General features: G+C 33.6%; 1 protein-coding gene across 4 annotated transcripts in view; it reads right to left on the bottom strand.

Moving 5' to 3' along the window:
• The window catches only part of LOC125650404 (protein PALS1-like), a 69,029-nt gene that overhangs the window by 21,674 nt on the left and 30,211 nt on the right, over positions 1-17,144 (bottom strand). Inside the window, exons 4-6 of one of the 4 annotated variants that reach the window (XM_048878687.2) lie at positions 11,684-11,793; positions 7,308-7,368; positions 72-1,016 (exon numbers count right to left, since the gene is read on the bottom strand). In XM_048878687.2, the coding sequence (XP_048734644.2) occupies positions 72-1,016; positions 7,308-7,368; positions 11,684-11,793 (1,116 nt within the window). Of the gene's footprint in view, positions 1-71; positions 1,017-2,158; positions 2,413-7,307; positions 7,369-7,513; positions 7,648-7,737; positions 8,271-11,683; positions 11,794-17,144 lie in introns of those variants that run through there. The other 3 variants (XM_048878690.2, XM_048878691.2, XM_048878689.2) reach the window with 3 other exon arrangements.

The following is a 17,144-nucleotide window of genomic DNA, read 5'->3' as shown; positions in this document are numbered from 1 at the left end:
GTAAAAATAACGCTATTTTCATTGCAGTGAATTATAGTATTTCATTGTTGAAAATGTAATAAATAGTATACCTAAATTCTTTTTCATGTATCTGTCCTTCTCTGAAGCCCTGGTGCTTCCAAAGCCATCATCCAAGTTGTCCATTTCATCATCATTTTCCTCAAAAGCTGTGTTAACCACGCCCTCAACATTCTGACCTTTGCTCTCCAAAGCCTGTAATTTCTTTGAGCCTCGTAATGATGTGCGTAGAAATTCCTGCTCCCTGGCGATACGACTTTCCTCCTCTCGCCGTTTCCTTAAATCCTCCTGATGTTTCCGTAACCGTTCCAACTGATCAGGAGACACAGGAGCATTCTGCTGTCCATTAGATATCACTTCTGTTTGTGACTTACCATCTGGTAGTTTTTCTATTGACTTGTTCGGTGTGGAGGGGTGAGAGTATGGGGAATGGGAGGCAGGGGGTCTGGGATGGGACTTGACTGTTGCCTGAAAACCATCAGGACAGTCAATGGCCATCTCCCTGTGTGGACCAGGGTCATCCACCTCAAATGAGTTATCATAGGGATAGTTCTCAATATAAGGATGATTGAAGCTGTCGTCCTGTTCATGATAGTAATGTAATTCCTCCTGTGAATGATTCAGTGAGTTCTGACTCCGAGCGTTCTCTATGAGAGGAGTCTCAGTTGTGCTATTCCTTTTGGCCTTGCTGTCTTTACGACCCTTGTCACCTTTACCTTTCTTTGTCATTTCTTTTTCACTGAAACCGTTCATCTCCACTTGCTGTAAGTGACCATTTCCCACTGGTTTGCCTTTGGTATTTACAGGCATGGAGGACTGATAGATAGGATTACTGTCAACCAGACTTTCTTCTGATGCTGTATTTTGATTGCCTAGGGCCAGTTTAGTCATATCAAGAGGAACAATCGTGTGAGTTTGGGACAGTTTCTCCAGCCTCTCTTTGGCAGCATCTTCAACGGCTATCATGTAAGCATCCTGGACATTTTCAAAGGATGAACCTAGAATACATACACAGAAAGGTAAAACTCGCAATGTAAACAATTAACTTTCCATTTTAGATACACCACTAGAGAGGTGACTAGCATACAATTTACATATCAATTTAACAAGGTCAAGTTGACGCCTTTACCAAGGAATTACTCACAGATTCCTGTAAGCATTATTTAAAATAGCCTGAATACTTTACATGAACATTAACATGCTTAGAAATGGTAAGTAAATCAATATTTATTTATAAGGTATGATATGAGGGCTAGATCCTTGTAAAACATGGGAAATGGCACTGGCTCTCTGACAATAACAAAGCAAGCTTTAGATCTATGCCAGAAAGTTTTAAAATTCTTAACAAAAATAGTTTAAATGAAAACAGTCGGATCACAAATTAAGTATCACTTTTAAAATACAGTAAGGAATCCACAGTAATCATGGCCACCTTTAGAAACTTGATCCTGAGCTTGTGGTTGACATAAACATAGAATTTTTCAAGCAGACGCACTTACAAAAAATTGGAAGATGTTCTCATCAATTCATAATATAGTTTTGAAACAAATATAAAGCCCTGTGAATCTTGTCCTCAAAAATCTTTGATGGATAATTGACAAATAGTTCCATTAAATACTGACAACTAATGCATTTTGTGACTAATTTTTTTTGCTGTGTTTTAGTTAATCTGGTCCAAAAAATGACAAGTTATCTAAAACAAAATCTGCCGTGACACATTGCATACTCTAGTGTGACAGCCTGCAGGCTCATTGTTTACATGTCATTTAAACAAATACACAGTTTGCCTGAACCAACAAAGAACAGCAAACATATTTCAAAATATGACTGATCATCCCCCACCGTTTTCCTGAAAATTCTGAAGTACTGCAACTCCATCATTTAAACGAGTTCAATCAATACTAAACTGAATTAGTGGCATGAAATATGTCTCCATTATTGAATCTTACAAAATTATGCCTTCAATAAATTACACGCCTCTTCTGAAAGTAACCTTTCATTTTCCTCTGGCAGTTTAATGAAGCCAATTTAAACTTAAACCTGGCAACAGAAATGTCAAAAAAAGAAAAAGACAGAAGGTTAATTTTTGGTATTTTTGGAAGTACAATATACTCCTATTTTTGCAGCTACAATTACTTACAAAGTGTCAGGCTGTTACATCCCTGCACTTTCCCCACCAAAGCCACATACATTTAACCACAAATCAACAAGTTCAATATCCAAGTGTGTCAGAATATCTCTCAGAATTCGGAGAAGAAGTCAAGCCTGGTGATTAATTCGTCTGATCAATAAAGTGTATTTAGAAGTGTATAGTTATAACAAATTACAATACACGTTTTCAAAGTCAGAAGGGCAGTCCTTAGCTGCTCCATAAAAACCTATTACAAAAGGGGTACATCTCAAAAAACAAAACCTGTAATTTGATCTTGGCAAAGAATTATACTACTGTACATAACTCTGCTCTACATCTTTTTAAACAATCTTTTGTTAAAAGAAACCATAGGAATACATGCAATCTTCAAAACTAAATTCCACTACCTCAATGTAAACATTATATATACTTGTTTCCATTTAGTACAGCACACAAAATTCCATCTAAAAATATTCTGAAACATTCCCCAGGTTTCCTGTCAACTGCATGCATTTGTACCTCCACTAAAGTTTAAAAGATGCAGAGACACTTTTCTCTCCCAAGTAAACAGATAAGCAACTGATAAACAGCATCAAGTTACCACAGAACACCTAAATGATTCATTCAGTACCAGCTTTTACATGTATTTAAAGTATAATCTAGTGTCCCAAGGTAATTCTCATGACAGCAATGACACTGCAGGTGTAGATCTGTTTAGTTATATTGTGCTATATGCATTTCATTCATGTGTGTAATGAACAATGAGAAATATTCCCTATAAATATGACAATGTTGATATGTGCAACACACAAGCATTTACCAATAAAACTTGGGCATCCTACCATGTACTTGACTGCAATATTGTACAGTATCTAATATATATCAATTTAAGGACACGATTATGCCATTTACATTTGTACCTCACTTCCCCTTATAAATCACTGGATGAATCATATTATAAAATTATAATTAAACAAAATACATTAAGCATACATGTGTAAAATAAATATGCATTTAATTTTCTATATTATATAAAGAAATTTCTTAAAATCAACCTCTGAAAACCAGCTATCCTCAAAATTGGTCAATTTTGGAAGTCCCGGTCAGAATATCATACATTCTTTACACAGTAATTTTCACTGAACTTTTTAAAATATAAATTCCCAGACCACAGATATGCAATATGCATCTGTCAATAAAACTGGACATAAATGATGCAAACACCATGCATTCATTCAACAATTTAAATTACCACTGCAATTGATTTATTATGTTACAAAATTAAAAATGCAGATTTTTTTTTTTAAATTGTAGAGTGAATTAAGAGTAATCAAAATAACTTTGACATTACATGCCTGTTAATGATGCAAGTACCATTCTGAGGACTGTCAGTTTTTTAAGTCATCCAAAAAAAAACAACAACAACAAAACATCTTTGATGTCAGAGTATTTATGATTTGTATGGACTGACAATTTTTTTTTTTACAAGAGCATGATGCTCATTTGCAAAATACATCCATTGAATATATTCAGTAGTAATCAAAGAAAGGATAAACACCCAAACAGACCATTCTTTGGTAAAAACAAGAGGCTCATAGACCTTAACAGCTAGTCACTTGAGTATTATTCAACAGCTTTATCAAAAAACATGTTAATTAGTAAATAGTTTCCTTTGCTTTCCAGATTCAGTTTTTAGTAAAGAGGCTCAAAGAGCATTCTTAAAAATTCCTGTACAATGTACTAGATTTTTACTACCTGACCCCCACTCCCTAATGCCTTGATAACTATAGTCCAGAGGACATGAATTCTACAATCTGGTTGTAGTCTTCATGCTTCATAAGGATGTACATATAAATAATATTTTACCACAATATATTGAAGATGATAATTTTACTACCTACTTAAAATGTTATCACCACCTCTTTAGCTCTGCCCTAGAGGTTGCGATCCGAGACACAAGGATAGGAAATATCACAATTCTATAAGAGAGCTACATGCTTTTTATAACCATGTACACAGTATTTCTTCACAAAACAAAGAAGTAATGAACAAGATATTTAATTATCAAATGCATTTCACTATATATCCATTTGGACCCCACCCTAGAGTCTGACCCCCGGCCCAGAAGTTACAAATTTCATAATACTGGTAGAGGGACCCATGCTTCAGAGCTATGCATATTAGTTTTTCCTTCAAGCTGTGCAGAAATATAAGGAGATTTTTAAAGAATTAATGCACTTTCATTATATGAGTTATACAACTCTGTCTGAGCAACAAGACCCTTAACCCAGACATCACGAATTTCACAATTGTGATACAGATCTCTGTGTTCTTTACAACCATGCATATATATTTTTAAAAGAAATAATGCTTTTTCAATATTTATATGAACCACATAAACCCAACCTAAGGTTAGAACCCCGATCCTGGAGCCATAACTTCCACAATTTTGACATCCTCTTCCTGACTATACACATATCCCTTTAAAATTAAGGTTTTGACCCCACCTCTCAGGCCCCAGGTCATATAGATAGTGAAAACGCATTATTTTTTCCCTATATTGATACTCCTAGCCTTATTTAAGTACTGTTTCTCTCTCGGTTTAGGCCTACAGAATTAACCCATGTAAAGGTTTGACCTTGACATTCAAAAATACTACACTTTCTCCTCTAACCATTCAGAGAACAAGCATGACAAGTTAGATTATCCTAGCCTTATAAGTATTGGTTTTATCTGATCCACAAGGTGCTGATAGATGGACAGACACAATGTGTTATACTATATAAACCATCTATAACAAGCTAACAAGCATATAACAAGAGGCCCACAGGCCTTATCGGTCACCTGAGTATTAGTTAAAAGTATCACTAGTGCCAGGGGCTATGAAACCCTATTCTGCATATCTAAGCTAAATTCTAATATTTAGCAATAGTATAAAACAAGATCTATTCTTAAAAACTTAAATGCTCTCAAAAGTGCCTATAGTGATGAAAGGATTTACATGATATATGTAACATTAACACGATGACAAATTTGGATCTGCCCTAGAGTAAAAACCCTAAGGTTAAAAAATTCATAATTTTGGTACATCCTTTCCTGCATTTCCTAAATATGCAGTTAGCATTAATAATTATACCATAATGGCAAACATAAAGAAGTCTTTCAAATAATAAAGACCATAATCACTAATGATTATGGCCCCACCCTGATACCAAAACCGTTATCCCCTGGGATCATGAAATTCACAATTTTGGTAAAGGTGACCTACTCCTTCTAAATATCTATTTAGTTTCAATTTAGTGTCAATAGTAGTGATGGGCAATCGGACCAAAAACCATAATCGATTATAATCGGAATCGGCATTTAAGTGTTTTCCCCTCAAAATACATAATAGATTGAATCATTAAATGTATGGAAACAACATTTGAATTCTTCTTTGTCGCATTTGTTCACAGCTGAATAAATCAGAATTTCAATAAAGGAAGTAATGGAATTTATCTATAATCTCAATGTATCAAAGATATCAGAGATAGGCTCCTTTATTTGACTGTTGGATGCCGTTGTTGTTACTGTCCTTCACATCTCCCGCCATTTTGTTTGCTTATTTTTGATCGGGTTTGACATACAGCAAATAAAATTTGAAAAAAGTTGAAGTGATTTCTGGATTTCGTTTGGTCAACGATGTCAGCAACTTTTATTTTGTAATTGATTAGTAGCATTGTAGGTCTCTGAACGACCGACAATCGATCATTGGCGACAATCGTTTCATCACTAGTCAATATAGCATTAAAGAAGACATCATTTAAATGTTTTATACATTTATACTACATAATACTAGTAGTAAGTTTTGGCCCCACCCTGGTCTCAGAACCTCTACTCCATGGATCATAAATTTTAAATTTTTGTAGACCCGCCTTCTTACACTCTTCTTACTCTACATCACTATGTATTTAATTTTTCTTACACGTGTTATACATACAGACGGTGGAGTCAACAGGTGATCAGAAAAGTTCACTTGAGCTTTCAGCTCAGGTGAGCTAAAAGTACTGATTAGAGATTGAAATACACGACATTCCATGTTAATTTTCATAGCCCCCAACCATTGACCTTTCATTTTGCTTGAACTGAGAAAAGTACATCCAGTTGTAAATTGTTGAGAAATTAACACACTGGAGTTCCAAAGGGTTATCACAGAGAAAACAGCAAGACATGTAAATATATCATTTTGCGAATGAATATGTTGAAACTTCTCAGAATTTACCAAATTCTCAACAAACTGGCCATCCATTTAAACTAGCCATCCCATTCAGTCCAGCAGCTGACCAGTTTAAAAGTTTTATTATATATTTCAGAATTCCCCTTTGGATTTATACATTGTAAAAGTATCTTACAGTCGGCAATTTGGGTACAGTCTTAAAATGGTATTTAAAAAGGTGTAAATATCAATTCAACACCTCGTTAAATCAATCTAAGGTACAAATTAGATCAGCTCTATAGTTCTTTACAAGGAACAATTATACTTATCAGTATGCACTGTGAATGATAGTTTATAAATAATTTGTATTGAATTTCTTTGTCCATGGTGAAAATGATATGAAATCTAATACTAAACATCCACAATTACCCCATTACAGACTTTTCAAATATCATATGAAAGAATTTCTACAAAATATTTTTGGTGGCTACCTTGAACCTGCCTTTTTGGAATTTTAATTCCCAACCTATGTTCCTTAGAATGAGAATAAATTATTCACACATGGTAGAGATTAATAATACAAGAATCAATAATGGTCATAAATAAAACTTTGAATCAATAAATGGACCTCTCCTCAATGTCCACTGGGAAATGTCTTTGTAACAAATTATTCTCATACTATTGTACAACTTAATCAGTAGCAGGCCCAACATACAGAATGTATGCACCATTATTTCTTACTGGGGAGGAAGGTATTAATTATCTATAACACCAAACATATTAACTTTAATCTGACGGATGTTGTATGTAAAATCATGTCCATAAATGATAACATGCACACATATACCTAATAACCTCAACAATACATAAGTCACCTGATACAATGAAAGGTATACATGTATGTCTGTGGGGAACTAGAGAGCCCAGGGCAGGTATTTTTAAAAAAAAAAAAAAAAAGCTTACCTCCTGATTTGTTGTTTTTCCTTCTTTTGACCCGTAACTTTATACACCTTGTTCTGATACACTGCAAATGTAATACATATAAAAATACAATACAAATTTATTGTCTGATAATGACACAATCAAACAATTGACCACAAGTAACAATTTTAGACAGACACAGCGTGAATCACTGGGATAGGCCTGGTCATCAACAGGCCTATACTCACCTGCCAAAATGTAAAGAAGCTAGGTGTCCACTGGGTTTCTTATAACATTGAAAATAAATAATGTTCACCTACAAAACGTACTTAACAAATCTGTACAGTGCTTAAAACTGATAACCGCATACAACATTCCATTATTTTGACTAAAACGACGACTCATCGGTGCATTTCCGACTAGGAAGAAAAAAAGAGATCACCTGGCCAGGTGTGACAACTTTAACACTTACCTGAGTAAGAGTTCAAATCGTGAAAAATAAAATCCAAACAGAGAGTCTTAGATACACAATACAATATTTTTTTAAAAGTACAGTATCAAATCCATAGTGTCCTTCTATTCTCGTTGGGGGGACTTGCATTTAACACCTATAAATATGCCAAATATTCAAGATGGCAGCTTAGGTCATAAGTAGGTCACAAAACATGGGGCCCCTTGTGTCAAGTAAAAATAAAAACATTCCATGCATGAATGATTGATCGATGAAAACCCATTGATGCATCACAATCATTAATAATAAGATAATGATCTGATCACTTGAGCCAACAGAGGCCACCAGCCAACTGTAAATTATACCACGTTGTGTACAATGGAAAAAAAAAAAAGGTGGGAGTTGGCCAAGTTTAATATTAACATTGTGTTCATAAGTATTTCTTTGGTTATGATTAAATTTTGACTTACAAGTGACAGTTCCACTTCAAAATAAAAAAAAACTATAAAAACTAGAGACCCATGAGCCTTAACAGTCACCCGAGCATGTACATTTTTAGTGTTACCTGCATGTATCACTGCTTTTTGTACTAGATGATAGATACATTCAAAACTCATACACAATTGATAATTCACAATTCTCTTATAGGAAAGTCAATTTTACCATAGTGAAATGCAATTTTCTATTTGAACTCTAAAAACACAATGCTCAAAAAAGTTGCACATAGTTTGTGTACTTGATGTACAGGAATAAAGAGAATTTGTTAAAATTGTAAATATATGATCAATACAATCTTATTCTGACCAGGAGTTACTTTTTAACCACGAGACACAGGGGATTGTCATGAATATTTTGTGTGCAGATCTTGTGCTTGATATTCAGGGGAAAAAAAGAAGATTTTTATAGATTTCAAAAAAAAAAAAAAAAAAAACATTCTGTAAGAAATGCATAGCAGTACCTGTTCCCTATACTAAACCCAAGCTAAAGGGTCATGACAAAAGTCCAACTTGATCAGAAATAAAAAGGCTAGAAGACTGACTTAGTCTCACCGAAGGGTCCTACCAAAACCTTAAATTAATTCATATATTACATGAACTAGTGCCAATGACACAGAATATAATAATATTTGTAATGACAGAGTGGAGTGATTATGTTCTTTTCCCAGATCTGCATGTTTATGTTTTAGTCGATAGGTACATGTACAACAAGATATAAAAACTTAATTTAAAAGAAGGTTCTAGTTGTTGTAACCTTCACCTTTGAACTAATGACCAATAAATCTATAGGTTTCTTTCTGTAGTAAGTGAGAAAGTTTCCCAGTTATAATTACATTCGGAAGGTCGGTGGTCTCTTCCCAGGTATATTGTATCTGGGTTCTCTCTTCCACCAATAAAAACTGGGCGCCACCAGATAACTGAAAAATTATTGAATGTGGTGGAAAACAGCCAGCCCCCCCCCCCCCCCCCCCCCCCAAAAAAAACCCCAAACAAACAAAAAAATCAGCTACCTTTGTTTTGTTAAAAACTGTTCATTGACAAGAAATTAAGTCAAAACAAGTGACAAGCAGACAACCAGATGGACAGCTACCCAACATCTATAGGTGTCTTCCTTTGATAAACAACTACCTTTCTGTTAGGGCTGGGTATTGTCTGAAAATTTTGTATTGCGATATTTCTTGTGATATATATTGCAATATTTTCAATAGGAACTAAAATGATCTTTTCTTATTTAGCAAGAAAATAAATGGCCTCCATCAGTCACGTACCTCAACAATCAATTAAGAGTTATGGTGGTGTGATACAAGGTTATAAAATTGAAACAATTAATAAATTTATATAATTTTAGCTGCACAAAAAATATGAAATCCACCTTATGATGACTCACAATAAAAAGCTCGTTATTGCTACTCTTACTAAATCAAAAGAACCTTCACTGATGAATTCACATTAAAACACTTTTTACTGAGAGGTTGACTGAAGGCATCCGTACGGACCCTTAAAATCTAGTTATGGCCCCTGAAAGTCTCCAATATCTGTGTTTAATTATAAGCCTACATATTTTACTTTAATATATCTAAAGACATTGGACCACTTGCATAAGGCTCAATGACCTTTGACCTTCAAAATGAGGTCAAGGTCATCATCAAAATGAAATTTACCAATTTTGAAAGCATTTCAAGATATTTTAAATACAATGGATGTTATTTAACCCTATATAGACCGTTAGATCCTCTTCGACAACAGTTAATTACCTTCCTTTTGATACTTTATGTTTTAACTTTGATACTTTAAACGAACATTATTTATGCATGGTACCTATATATGTGTTATGTTTGTTATTACATAAAATCCACGGAATTTTATACCAGCAGTCCTAAATTGTGTAAGCTATTTTCATGAAAGCAATATGCAACTCAGAAGCAAAATTTCATACCCACAGATCAAACCAAAAATGATAATCCATGAAATTATGACTGGAATTAAATACATTTACAATATTGTCAATACTTTGAAAGATAATCAGCTGGGGTTTTCAAATTCTGGCATCCGTTTCACTAACCGATCATAGATCATAAACATGCTAAGTTTCCATTTGTGTCTACGTTTGCGATTGGTTAGTGAAAAGGCTGCCTGGTTCTTATATCTTTGACATTGAATTTGATGCCAGGTCAAGGTCATCCATTGTTTTGATGCTTTTTAAAAATAAGTTTTTTATACAAATTCTGCATTTTCAAAGTTTAGATGAAGGTCAAAGTCATCAGTCCTTTACAAAGTCTTTTAAACTTTCTTTTAAAACAAAAAGCTTTCTATCACTTTTGAAACCTAGCTGAGAGAGTGGAAAGTGAACAATTAAGATTACTAGTTTATGACTGTTTTAGTGCAGATTCCCTCCAGGAAGTTTTATTTTTGAGGCCACAGTGGATAAAATGTTGATTGATTGATTGTATTTTGTTTAATGTCCCTCTCGAGAATTTTTCACTCATATTGAGACGTCAACGGCGTGGATAAAATTAACACAATTTGTAAGATACTCTGGATATATTATAAAAAATATTTTGCCCACTGGCTTGTACAAAACTTCTGGTAAAAAATTCAAAGAGTAAAAATCATTTTAATAGTATATTATTATCATACTTTTAAGTGCAAAATTTAGTTTTCTGTACCATAGACAACTGGTCTACCACAATTCTAAATTCTAGAGACCCGACTGATTTACTATTGACTAACAAGAAAGAAACAAATACAACTGTACCCTTAATTTTTATTGTATTATTTATTCGTATTTCACTTCATTCATAACTATAGAGACAGATTTATCATTTAATTTTGAACAGCAATCATTCACAACACTTTTAATTATTCTTTGGTGATATTTGGTAAGGTCTAACTCGAGTAGTAGTGGAGGCAATTATAACTGAACAACAGAATGTCAAAAAATGTGTAACTGTTCCGTAGACTGTTTATTAGTTCACTCTATTGACTAAATCCTTCATCAGTACAAAAGTGGAATTAGGAAATTCTGTCGAGGGAACACGATTCGCTGGCTTACCGAGTCCTACACAGTGAAACTTGTTCCAGAAGTGGAATTTCCCTTTCCCACAATGAAGTATTATTTTTATCACATTTTACCCACAGTTTAGTTTCGTACATTCTTAAATTTATCATCTTTGAGAAAATTCAAAATTATCAAAATCCTCATTTGAAACTTCAATGCAAAGACTAATTTGACAGGCAGAAAGAGCATACCCAAAAACTGTTTACACTGTGTTAAAACTAAAAAACTCAAGACTGTCCCCAGAAAGCTACATCAAATCAAGAACAAAACAATACATTTTGCTTTGATGTAATATAAATCATCAAAAATATATGACGTCATTATCAATTAGATCGCAGCAATGTAAAATGGAGAAATCTGACCTGGTTGTCTTACACTTGAAAAGGCTGTCTTACACTGTTACATGTAGTACCTTATGTATGAATGTGATGACTTCAGCATGGGTGCAACTTTCCAGAGATCTTCCATTCACCTCTAAAATTTCATCCCAGATTTCCAAGTCAGCTCTATCTGCTGGGGATCCTAGGGAGAAAAGCCCACACAGAAACATCAATCATATATATATACATTAATACACTGACGCTAAATCAAACATGAAACAGACTAGAATGACCTTAGTGAATACTCTAAACAAGAGGCCCCTGGACCTTAATGATCACCCACATATCACACAATGAAGAACTTAAGTATATAAGATAAGTGTTGCATGTTGATAGTGATAAAGTGCATCTTTAGACTCTGAGAAATGGATTTCCTAACCTTTTAAAACAAAAACTAGACAGAATAAAAGCCAACCTTTGTAATGTTAACAAACAATACAAACAATAGGATGCAACTTCCCCTTTCAAACTATACCAAAATGTTATGGTTTCCTCCTCTGGGGCCCAGCACAGTGGGTCACAATCTGTTTTTGGCCATTACACATTTTTTAAGTTATGGCTGAGGAAAGGATATGAGCTTCTAATGTCACAGTTCATTATAAAGATATATTATCTGAATCAATATATTTAAAACATTTTTACTATTGACATTTTCTTTGACCTTTTTCTCTGGTCATAGATCAACCTTTGTGCTAATTATGAGTTTCTTAATATCTCTCAATAACTAAACTATAACTTAGTCTAAGCTATGGTCCTGACAAATATCTGTAAGTTTTTATAAATGGTGACCTTGACCTTGATCAAATGACATTGGTCCAGGAACATGTAACACTATTGTCAAGTATATGAGTTAAATGTTCAAGGGTAAAGAGTACTGTATTTATTAAGATGTAAATGCATATTCAGTTCACATTCATCCAGGGGCTTTGACAGATGTCTACATTCTCATTAAAAGAATGCACTAAGTTTAGTTGCTAATTTTCAAGAAGTAAAGAAGAGGATTTTTTAAAGACCAAACCATCTTCATTTCCCTCACTAGAGTCTGGACCCCTGATCCAAGGGCATTGAGTTTCACAATTTTGGTTGAGGCCTCTATGTTCATGCACGATCATAACTATTAACTTTGTCTCTTAGATATTCAGGAGTAGAGAAGATCTGAAAACATTTAAAGTAATTCCACCCTCCTGTGATGTCATCAGATTTTGCAAAATCAATGATTTTATCTAGATTTATGCATGATAGGAACATAATTTTGTTGGAGTCTTTTCCTGTTATAAGTTATTGTAAAAAATCTTGTTAAGAATAAAATATTTCAAAAGTAAATCTTGATAAGAATAAAATATTTCAAAAGTCTAAGTTATAGATGAATAATCAATGATACATTTAAAAATATTGAATCCAAGGGCAATAACTCTGTTTCTATTGATTTCTTTATCAAGTCTATTATGCAATGATTTCCTTTAATTTTTACAGATATTTTCTATATTTTTGTGAAGATACAGTTTCATGAAATTGTTATGAATGCTACTATATCATCATAACCAGTTTGTATGGAATTTTAATAATGCTCTTTAAGGAAAATTGTAATTTTCTGACGGCGATATATGATTCTGTTTATGTACGTCTGATCTCTTAAAAAGTGTGATGACCTATGTATTTTATTTGATAATTTGTTAGTTTTAACTCTAATGAATGGAAATAATTTTAATCTTGTATCAGATAAAACTGCAAGTATGGATTGAGTTACTTTAATACAATTAAGGTAATCATTCCTAAGATCATCAAATTTTTACAGGACATTTGTCCTTTAAAATTTATACCTTCATAGAACCAAAAGGAAATTCACTCATCCAAACTAGACATCACTGTGCTGACTATAACATCACATAAGAGTTCTGTTTTGTGGCATTATTTGCCAAGTTCAAGATCCATAGCTCTTTCAAAAATAGGTCAACATGACCCACGTTAATTCCCCTTGATCTGTAACCCATTAATGTAAGATCATGTATAAATTTTCAATTCCTAGCCCAGAAAGTCTGGAAAATGTCAAATCCCTGATATTTGCCAAGTTCAAGGCCCATAATTCTTTAAAAAAAATGTCAGAAAAGCCCAAACTCAAATTCAATTTGTAACCCATAGATATAAGTTCATATATATATTTTCAATTTAATAGTTGCAGGGATAGTAAAAGAAAGTTTGAAAAAGCATTTGCACAGACAAACAGATGCAAAGTCTGATTATCAATAACCGCAGGGATAGTAAAAAAAAGTCTGATTATCAATAACCGCAGGGATAGTAAAAAATAAGTCTGATTATCAATAACCGCAGGGATAGTAAAAAAAAGTCTGATTATCAATAACCGCAGGGATAGTAAAAAAAAGTCTGATTATCAATAACCGCAGGGATAGTAAAAAAAAAGGTCTGATAAAGCATTTGCAAAGACAAACAGATGCAAAGGCTGATCACTGTAGGGCACCTGCCTATTGTGGGACCCTAATAAAAACTCAATAACATATGCTTTAATTCATTTACATTCCCTTTCATATTCATATAAAGTATCCATAATTCAGTCTTTTCTTTAAATTTGTCACAGTAATAATCATTATCATAATTCTTTTTTTTAAAAATCTCATTAAGTGCAGAAGCTTTTCATCCTCAAAGGCATGATCTCTTTATCTTTCTCCCCCTCCCTCTTTCTGCTTTTTTTGTAGCTGCATGCAGCATACAGTTGAAAGTTTTATGCATTGTGGAGGAATGCTACACCAGAGAAATTTGATATGGATGAAAAGTGGAGGATATGTACAACAATATTTTAAAATTGAGAACTTTCAAATTGAGTTTGCTTAGTCAAAAAATGCAGTTTTAGTAAAAACTAATCAGAGAAAAATTAAAACCCCTGCTGAATTTGAACCCACAATCTACAGTCCAACTGCAGCAGACAATGTGCTAACTTACTAAGCTACTCAGCTAGACAATGATATATGAAATGAATAGACAAATATTGCTGATATCTATATTTTCATTCATGTTTTAATAGGAATAAAGTCTGATTTAGTCAGCCATTATGAAAAAGTAGAGTACCGATCCTTATGTACTACTGTCTTGTCAAGAACTGCCTATATTTGAGGATTTGAACACCCAGTTAAAAATATTTCTGTCCCTTTATGCAACTCTTCAGTGGAATTATTCCTGAGATGAGAAATGCAAACAAAACATGTCATGTAAGTAGCACTAGCTGTCCTTGAATTCCAACCATTTGCGACCATTTGTCCAATTCTGGTTGAAAGACTAGACTCCATTATTTCTGCATCCTTAGCAAAGATACTGTATCCTTTCTTTTTTTTTTTTTGTACAAATCAACAAGTCTCCATCTTTTTTCTCCTGGGACTACCCCTTTGAAATAATTCAGATTGAACATGGCACTGTACTGCAACAGTTCTAGTCCCTATTATAGCAAAATCAAATTCACTGTCATAATGACAGCCGTCAGATTTGCAGGTTGATAAAATAGGGAACCAGTTATATTACTTTGTTTCTGTTGTCAGATTCTTCTCTGATTCCGTGGCCATAAATTTCACAGCTTTTGTTCTCCATGCTCAATGTGACTAGGAACTATAAGAACTCAGTTTGTTTTCTAAATATTCAGGAATGGAGTACAGAAAAAGATTTAAAAACATTTAATGCACGTACCTTATTTATATGATCCATATAGCTTTGCCCTGGGGCACCTATTAAACTCAGAAGCCTTGACTTTCATAATTTTAGCAGAGGCTTTTATGCTCATTATCAGTACATATGTATATGCATTTAGTTTAGTTGTTTAATGTCAATAATATAATATTTTTTAAAAGAATGCACTTTTAACTATAAAAGCCATATATAGCCCCAGCCTAGCACAATAATTCATGACCCAGTACCTAGCAATAAATTTCACTGTTTGGGTACAGACATAATTACTATATACTCACTATGTTTAATGTCCTGGCGTCAATATGATTTTTAAATCAATGATGCATTTTCACTATAATATGAGCTATAGTCCCATTTTAATTATCAACAGAATCCTGACCCAGGGGCATGGAATTCGCAATATTGACAGAATTTAAGCCTACTTATTCATCATGGCTATGCACAGTTTGTCTACTAGATGTACCGAAGTAAAGAACGCAATTTCAAAGATTTTTTTGAGGTTTTGACCCTCAGGAGCCATGGACAACAAAATTTACAATTAGTGTTGACCTTACCCTATATGTTATCAACCAAATTTGGTAAAAATTGGTATAGTGGTATCTGAAAGGATGTAAAAAATGTTCAAATGTTAATGCACAACAGATAAAAAATGGATAGGTCACCCGAGTAACGTAAGTGACCTAAAAATAATTTGTATAGTAATAATATTACACAACCAGTTACATTTCAAAGATAACATAATTTTTTATCACAAGAATACCACAAAACAGAGCTAAGACCCCTTGCAACATGACCTGATGACCCACAAATCAATTGGAATCTCCCTCTCATATCATCTCTAAACCAATACACCTATCAACCAGTAATTTAAATTATCCCCCTTTACAGGATCAGCCAACAATCAATTGGTAATAGCCAAGTTTTTCTTTTTTATCCTACCAAATGTAAGGGGTCATAGCTAATTATCAAGTTTTAAGGGTTGCCCTATCCTCAGTCATTATTGTAGTTGACTGCAATTGATGAACAAGAGGCCTTACTCTGGGGAAAATCAAATTTACAATTTTGGTAAAAGACTACCTGCTCTATCCATTTAGTTTCAATTTAGTATCAAAAGCACTAAAGATAATGTAATTTAAGTGTTTTACACATAAACACTATATAACAAGTTTGGCCCCGCCCTGGGGTCAGAACACCTACCCCGGGGATCATGAAATTTACAATTTTGGTAGAGGCTTTCCTGCTCTACATCACTATGCATTTAGTTTTTCTTAAATGTGTGTGGTTCTTGAGAAGATTTTTGAAAATTTGTCATTTTGGGGCAGTTTTTGCCCTGCCCCAGGGGTGCAGGAATCCTGAAATTTACAATTTATGTTCCCTTTGTTCCAAATATGTTTCATACCAAATTTGAAAAGAATTGGAATGATAGTTATCAAGAAGAAGTTAAAAATGTCTATTGTTCACACATTTAATAACTGAACATTTTGGCCCCACCCGGATACCAAAACCCCTACCCTTGGAATAATCAAATTTACAATTTTGGTAAAGGACTACCTGTTCTTTCTAAATATCTCTTTACCTTCAATTTAGTATCAATAGCACTAAAGAAGATGTAATTTAAGTGTTTTACACATAAACACTATATAACAAGTTTGGCCCCACCCTGGGGTCAGAACCCCTACCCCGGGGATAGTGAAAGTTAAAATTTTGGTAGAGGCCTTCCTGCTCTACATCACTATGCATTTAGTTTTTCTTACATGTGTGTGGTTCTTGAGAAGAAGATTTTTGAAAATTGGTCAATTTTGA

Source organism: Ostrea edulis, chromosome 5 (genome assembly GCF_947568905.1).
Source record: "Ostrea edulis chromosome 5, xbOstEdul1.1, whole genome shotgun sequence".
Lineage (NCBI taxonomy): Eukaryota > Metazoa > Mollusca > Bivalvia > Ostreida > Ostreidae > Ostrea > Ostrea edulis.
The sequence above is the reverse complement of the archived record's forward strand: the minus strand, read 5'-3'. Positions and strand labels throughout refer to the sequence as shown.